The sequence below is a fragment of the Tribolium madens genome, unplaced genomic scaffold (genome assembly GCF_015345945.1).
Source record: "Tribolium madens isolate multiple individuals breed KSU strain unplaced genomic scaffold, Tmad_KSU_1.1 Scaffold_91;HRSCAF=231;Tcas5.2_LG7, whole genome shotgun sequence".
Lineage (NCBI taxonomy): Eukaryota > Metazoa > Arthropoda > Insecta > Coleoptera > Tenebrionidae > Tribolium > Tribolium madens.
Genome location: NW_025401063.1, coordinates 250,853 through 258,818, shown reverse-complemented (window position 1 = coordinate 258,818; position 7,966 = coordinate 250,853). Strand labels below are relative to the sequence as shown.

Below are 7,966 nucleotides of genomic sequence, written 5' to 3'. Positions count from 1 at the left end.
TAAAAAATAATTATTATGCAGAAAAACAAGCCAAAAATTCAACAAAATAAGCCAAAAATGACATTTTTGTCTATTTCGAGTGTTTTAAGACAAAAACAAAAAACAAAATTTTTTTTGTTTAAATAGGTTAAAAAAATCACAAAAATAATTAAAATGGTTGTTTCACTCAATTTAAATAGTTTTTGGGGCTAATTAAGACAAAAGAAACACAAAAAAATGTTAAAAAGGTACGTTTTTTGTACTAAAATTTAAAGTTTTTCGTAATATTTCATTGAAACAAATTGACTCAAAAACTATAAAATTTTTCATTTTTTGAACGTTGCAATACGTTTTCCAACTTATTTCGTTGAAAAAGTGAATAAAGTGATGGTAAAATTGTGACGTTTGAATTTGGCAGTCATTGTTGCCAACTTAATTTCAAAATCACAGGCCACTCTAATCAAATTTGAATAAAGTGTTAAAAATAAATAAAAAAGCATTTCTTACCACACAAAATCATTATTTTCAACAAAAAACTACCATTTCATTGTTAAATAATACGTAATTTATAAAAAAACATATTTTAGACTCCCCTCTAGCGGACAGTAGCCAAAGCAGCTACCAAAAACAAATCACAAAAACGCAAATTCCCTAAATGATCGTTTATTAAACGTAATAAAAACACAAATGTGTTTTTATTTTATCGTTTTTATGTGTCAATATACAATTGAAGAATCCGTACAAATGTCACATAATCGGATCATCAAATCGAAACCTTACACTTACCCTAAAATGACTAGTTCTCCATATTTGACAAGTTGTTTTGGTTTTTCTGAGTTGGCACTCTCTTGTTCTTCTAATATTGGAGACTCGGTGCCATCCGATCTAAAAAAAAAACACACAATTAACTATTTTTGTGACAATTATGTTGCACGAAAACTAAACAATAAAATGTGCACGCAGGGGTGCCATTCGTGCAACTTTGACCCTGTTTTATTAATAATTCGTCCCGGATATCCCCCAAACATCGATCGCATTCTCGATTGATTGATGGTGGCTTTAAGGTCGCATCAATACAACAAAAGTTGAAAGTTGAGACTTACAAACACGAAAAAACTGTAATTAACTACGATTTCTAACGTAATTATAGCAATTTTCGTGGGCTTTATTGCCGTTGCATGCTTGAAAGCAATGATAACTCCCAGAGTTGTTTCCAACTAATCAGGTATTTAAATTAGAAAAAACTACGCCACTGTTTTGAAATTCCACTCGGAGACTCGGTTTCATGGTTTTGCAAGACCGTAACCTGATTTTCGAAATGTTTCACAAACTTCTCCGCCACTGCTTTTAAATTTCATTACCATGACAACTGACCATTTTGATTTTTTGTCGCTATGGTTACACACATGTTTCTATGACAACTGTACAAATTTGCACACTTAGCCGGCTCGTCTAGGGTGGAAAAAGGAGCTAATTTAGTTTTTAATTAATCAAGTGAAACGTTAAAGAAAAAAATCATAATTTTTTTTCGTAATTTTTCAGTGTTTTCGTAGCAGATAGTCGGTTATCGACCCTTCTCGATGTTAATAGACCGTAAATAGGACGCGACTCACATAAATACACGTATATATAATCTCAGAGTGACCAGGATCACGTCTTGGTTACATAAGACGCTCTATTAAAAGCACCAAAAGCAACGATCTGGAACCGAAGAGACATTTCCTGAAAGCCAGACTTTTATTTTCATTTTCTAACTAGTAACTGTATATTCTGATACTGAAACCGTTTCCGCCTATTACAAAGAACGGTCAATTTAAGAAAAAGAAAAAAAAAAAACACTATGACACATTCATGACAAAAAATTGCTTTGAGAGAAGTTTTTCTTAATTGTTTTTTGATTAATTTTCTTTAAAAATGTCTCTTGTACAAATCACTCCTCAAAATCTTTTAACAGTTTTTCCGGACATTCTATATTTGTTGATATTCACAATATTTTTTTTTACAATTCACTTTTTGCTTTTGTAATTATAGTTATTTTTTGTTTGCGAGTCAGATAGTGTGAAGTCTAGAGCTGCAAAGCCGCGAGCCCCCTTTAATTTTTGCTTTCTACACAACATATCAAATTCGACTGAATTTAACTCGTTTTTGAAACTACTAACACATTTTTATATTATTTCAATAGTTTTTGTTCTGATTTTGCTTTTTTCTTTATATTTTTATCACATCTATCTTCTTTGTTGCTACTATAATTCTATTCTTTTTTTTCCTTACAACAGTTTTTGTAATTATAGTTATTTTTGTTTGTGAGTCAGTTAGTGTGAAGTCTAGAGCGGCAAAGCCGCGATCCCCCTTTAATTTTTATTTTCGACACAACATTTCCAATTCGACAGAATTTAACTCGTTTTTGAAACTACTAACACATTTTTTTTATTATTTCAATAGTTTTTGTTCTGATTTTGCTTTTTTCTTTATATTTTTTATCACATTTATCTTTTTTGTTGCTATTATAATTCTATTCTTTTTTATCCTTACAACAGTTTTTGTAATTATAGTTATTTTTGTTTGTGAGTCAGATAGTGTGAAGCCTAGAGCGGCAAAGCCGCGAGCCCCCTTTAATTTTTATTTTCGACACAACATTTCCAATTCGACAGAATTTAACTCGTTTTTGAAACTACTAACACATTTTTTTATTTCAATAGTTTTTATTCTGATTTTGCTTTTTCCTTTATATTTTTTTCACATCTAACATTTTTGTTGCTACTATAATTCTATTCTTTTTTTTCCTTACAACAGTTTTTGTAATTATAGTTATTTTTGTTTGTGAGTCAGATAGTGTGAAGCCTAGAGCGGCAAAGCCGCGATCCCCCTTTAATTTTTACTTTCTACACAACATTTCGAATTTGACAAAATTTAACTCGTTTTTGAAACTACTAACACATTTTTTTTATTATTTCAATAGTTTTTATTCTGATTTTGCTTTTTCCTTTATATTTTTTTCACATCTAACATTTTTGTTGTTAATATAATTCTAATCTTTTTTTTTTCCTTAAAACAGTATATACAGAGTGTGTTCGGAAATGCGAAACAATTCATGTGAAAGATAAGAAATTCTCGAAAACGATAAAAGTTTTACTTTCAAAGCAAAAAATTAGCGCTCTAAACGTTTGAAAAGTTAAAAACTTTTGAAAAATATAGGTTTTATGTTTCTTTGTAAAGATAACAATTATTTTTGCTTTAAAAAGGAAAAGCAAAAGTTGTAACAATTTGATTATTCAAAAAAAAAATTAAAAGATTGCGACCTAATAAATTATATTTCTCAAAATTTGAACTATGCAAGTTGTAATTTAGTAACAAATGACCATTTTAAAAACGAATAAAAAATATAGGTGTTTCTTTTTATTTGTCAAAAATTATTAGTTTTGCCCAGAATTAGAAAAATAGATGGCCATTTAAAACGTCAAAAACTTCTGAAAAATGTAGGATTTTGGTTCAATTGTTTTTTTTTCTCAGATTGAAAAATAGTAACAAAAAACCAAAATTTCTAACAATTTGAACTATTGCAAGCTGTAATTTAGACACAATAATGAAAAGCAAAATTTTCAGCAATTTTTACTGTCGCACATTGCAATTTAGTCACAAATGGCGGTTTAAAACTTCAAAAACTTTTGAAAAATTTAGGCTTTTTGTTTTTTTTTCAAATTAAAAGATAGTGACATAAAAAGCAAAATTCTTAACATTTGGATTATTCGTAATAAATCATAAGTATTATTTTGAAATCGATAGTCCTGAAAAGCAAAATTTTCAGAAATTTTTACAGTCCCAAAGTGCAATTTAGTCACAAATGTCCGTTTAAGACCCCAAAAATATGTTTTTTTTTTGTTTGTTTTTTTTTTATAAAGACAATTATTGATTTTGCTTTTAAACACCTGCATCTGAATCTGAAATCAAATCGACGACAAACAATGCCTATTTGGTAAACGAAATAACATCCATTTTTTACGTTTCGGGTTGACTGAACCGGTAATTACCGCGTGGTCGACAAGCTAATGAATCGTTATCTAAGCTTGGTGGAATATATTTATTACAGTGACCCTTTAATTACAACAGAAAATGTATCATTAACACAGGAATGTCGARAACAAAAAATAAATTAGCTCCTTTTTCCACCCTAGACGAGCCGCCTAAGTGCGCAAATTTGTAWCGTTGTCATAGAAACAATACTGAAAATATGTGTAACTATAGCAACGAAAAATAAAAATTGGAAGTTGTCATGGTAATAAAATATAAGGCCAGTGGCGGGTGATTTTCATGCCAAGTCATACCTAACCGTTTTTATTCAAATTTGTTTCCGTTATTGAAAATAAATGACCTACTTTTCACTTGTCTTCAAAATATTCCAAATTAATTACATATTGCGATTTAATGAATTTATACAGATTCTTGAAGCGCTCTAAATACTAGATTATCGAAAGCAGACATGTAAACGATATGATAATTATAATCACTCATTGGAATTTATTTTGTGGGTCAAGGTCATCAAATATACCTTGTCAKGAATTATATTTACTGACAAAAAAATTGAATATTATACAAGGTGAATCTAAAAAATTTGTCCTCTTTGTTAAGAACTCTCATTTCTAGTATCCCATTGTTTAAAATAAAAATTTTGCAATAACCTAGCTGCTAACAAGAGAATTAGCACTTGTTTTTATTAAAATAATAAACATTACACCATTGTGTAAACTTCATATAAACGATGTTACAGTTTCTAATTTGCATCGGTGAGAAACGTTACTTCAATGGTTACGGGTCGTTTTGTTGACCCGGGAAACCAAAAACCTTTCACCTAACCTCTTTCGTTAATGACCATAACACAAGGAAATTAATCGAGGAAAAAAAAACATAACTTATTTGCAATGATCCAAAAATCGACTCAATAGAAAACCCAGTTTCACATTTTTACTTAYCGTAAAGTCGGACAATAGCTCGAAACGGTCAACGGTTTATAACAACCAAGAACGTGAAGAGGTAAAGGTTGTACTGCCGCGGGCCGTAAAAAAATCAATAAAAAATTAAATGAAAAAAAATGTAACCCTTTTCCATCCTCGACGAGCCGCCCAAGTGCACTAATTTATATAATTGCCATGGAAACACTAGTGTAACCATAGAAACAAAAAGAAAAATTGTTAGTTGTCATGGTAATAACATTAGAAACCAGTGGCGGGTAATATTACAATGAAACGACAAAAAACTCGACGCATTATTATCGTGCCAAAAATAAAGATAATAAAACCTTCATCATTGTTTTGKTTATTATCGCAGTACGATGCTCCGATAATAAACACGAAACGGTTATTAAACAAAGAATTTYAAAAATTCTCCCAATTTCGGTCGTGAAAGTAAGTCAAGATTAATAAAAAAAAAATTATGCAAATTTGTTCACGTCGTTGTAACTAATGACATGCATTTTTAACGTGTTTTTAGGAACTAGAGACAAAAAGTTCACACACACAACATTTATAAATACTTAATGAATATCGAATCGGACAGATATTTCAAGCAACACATGCTATAATATAYTAGGCACTGGACTAAAATTCTCTCGCGTTCAATATTGACATGTTATCAATGTTAGCAAAAAAAATATTTGTTTTAGTCGTGGTGGTGATAATTTTAAGGACAGGAAAAWTCAAATTTCCATAACCTCAAATTTCCAACCTAAACGAGTCGGCCATGAATAGGTTGCTATAGTAATACATTGACGTATGTATGTAACTATGGTAACAAAGAAATACAAAAATAAAAAACGTCTTTTTGGACAAAAAATTTTGCTCATTTTCAATTTTCCTCTTAGTCACTACATTAAAACAATTGTCAAGAATGACTAGTCATTTTCTCGTGATTCATTCAAAATATTATTATTTACTTGGAATATTTATTATCTTGCGAAACAGATAAGACAAGTACGCCGGAATTTTGTCCTCAACCTGTCAAATAATGTCTAAAATTTCCGATTATCACAGTACCAGTCGTGTAAACGCCCCTTTAGCCACCTGAGAGAAAAAAAAGCCGATCGTTGACATTTCTCGTGACAAACATGGCCCTTTGTCGTCGTAATAATCGTCCGAAAATCAATAATGAAGCGATGAGATCGCGATAGCCCCCTTATGGGGCGTAGCCACCCACCTTTTCACCATTTCTGAAGCCGTCTTAAACAGTTTGGCTGCGATTGTTGAAACACATAAAACTGATCACTGGAATCGCTGTTTCACTGGAAACATCACGATCACTAGATTCGTCGACATGATCACTGGGGGRACTTTCACGGGGGATTCGCAAGACAGCACGARTTCCAGGAGGTGAAACAACACGTTGATGGATTAACACGGACACTAACAATGGCGCGTATGTCGATCGTGGGGGACGGTGGGATGTAAACATTGGATGTGTGCTGACATCTGGTGGGACCGGAAGTGAAAGATTTGAATTATGACAGATGACAGTGGCGGGGAATATGATTTTCTAATTTTTGTTAAGAGAGTTTAATTGAGACAAAAAACGATGGAAAATTGTGATGGTCAGGACCGGCTTTCAGTAATGCCAACGGTGATTGGTGAAATTCCCAGATTTCATAAATTTCATTGCAAAACTAAGTGCAAAATCTCTGTTTACAGCTGTTTTCACCTACAAGGTCACTGATTTTGTCTCAAAGTGAGTCGATTTAAAATGTTTTTCACCAAAAATCGAGAAAAAACTGAATATTGTGCAATGTTTGGCGTGATATAAAGCATTTTTTTTTAAATAAGTTACTAGTTTAAAAAATTTGAGAGAAAATTGCAAAATACATACATCTAAAATGCTTAATTTCTCTGTGTTCCACTCGATTTAGACAATTTTTATGTAAAATAACCCTAATTTTCGCAAATAAAAATTAAAAAAATGTCAAAAGCAGGCCTAAAATTAGTTTTTTTTGTGGTTTACCTCCCCAAAAGACCAAATCAAATTTGACTATTAAAATTAAGACATTACCAAACGTGATATCAATCCCTAAATCGATTAAAGTAAAAATTTTTGTTTAAAAATGACAAACTAGAAAAAATAGTATCAAAAAATTTGTTTTATACGAACTTGACGCACTTATTCTTTAAAATATCTACGCCACTCGGTTTTTAAACTTGAATTCGTGCATCAAAACTTACATTGAAATCAACAAAAAACAATTAAAATTTCAGCTTTAAAATTGATCCATTTAACGTTTCTTAGAGGTGTTAAAGACTCAAAAAAGTGCATAAAACGTTATTGGGTCAAGTTTCAAAAATTACGATTTTTTCGAATGTTTGAGCAGTAAAATCGTAAAAATAGTCAATTTACTAAAAATCGTAAAAACGGATGAAATATGGTTTTCTAGACGTAAAATTACGCGCTGAACACAATGCAACAAGTTAAAATACTCTACGATGCATAGTTTTTGAGATATTGAGTAATAAAGTTAAGAATAAGGCTAAAAGTAAAAGCACTATATCCGATTTTGACCAAAAATCAACATTTTTTGATTCTTATGAAAAACTAGTACTATATGTAAAATTAACCGGAGAACACGCCTGTACAAACCCTGTTGACCTAAGACTCATAGTTTTTGAGATATTAATTTTTTTTTGAAAAAACTAAAAATGGCTTTGTACCCGGAACCATAACCCGGAGCGAGTTCCGGTTTGCGCCGGTAAATAGATAATTTTAAGCTAATTTTAATGGTTTTTACCCCTTTGCTCTAAGTTCTATAGTTTCGTAGAAAAACACGTTTAAAGTTTCACAATTTTTACAATTTTCACTTTTTGAACGGCGATTACGGCCAAACTATTAGACTTAGAGCAAAGAATTTAATTCCATCGTAATCAGCGTAAGAAAATCTATCGACTGAGGCCAAAGCCAAGTCGATATCTCGCAAAAAATTTTGAATTTTTAAACGCCGATTACGGCGAAACTAAAG

The 7,966-nt window shown here is 31.0% G+C and overlaps 1 protein-coding gene across 2 annotated transcripts in view; it reads right to left on the bottom strand.

The window, feature by feature from the left end:
- Positions 1–7,966, bottom strand: part of LOC123011683 (protein pellino) — a 13,113-nt gene that overhangs the window by 4,081 nt on the left and 1,066 nt on the right. Inside the window, exons 1-2 of one of the 2 annotated variants that reach the window (XM_044409259.1) lie at positions 6,166–6,417; positions 766–864 (exon numbers count right to left, since the gene is read on the bottom strand). In XM_044409259.1, coding sequence (XP_044265194.1) covers positions 766–864; positions 6,166–6,176 — 110 coding nt within the window. In that variant the 5' untranslated portion in view covers positions 6,177–6,417. Of the gene's footprint in view, positions 1–765; positions 865–6,165; positions 6,418–7,966 lie in introns of those variants that run through there. The other variant, XM_044409258.1, reaches the window with a different exon arrangement.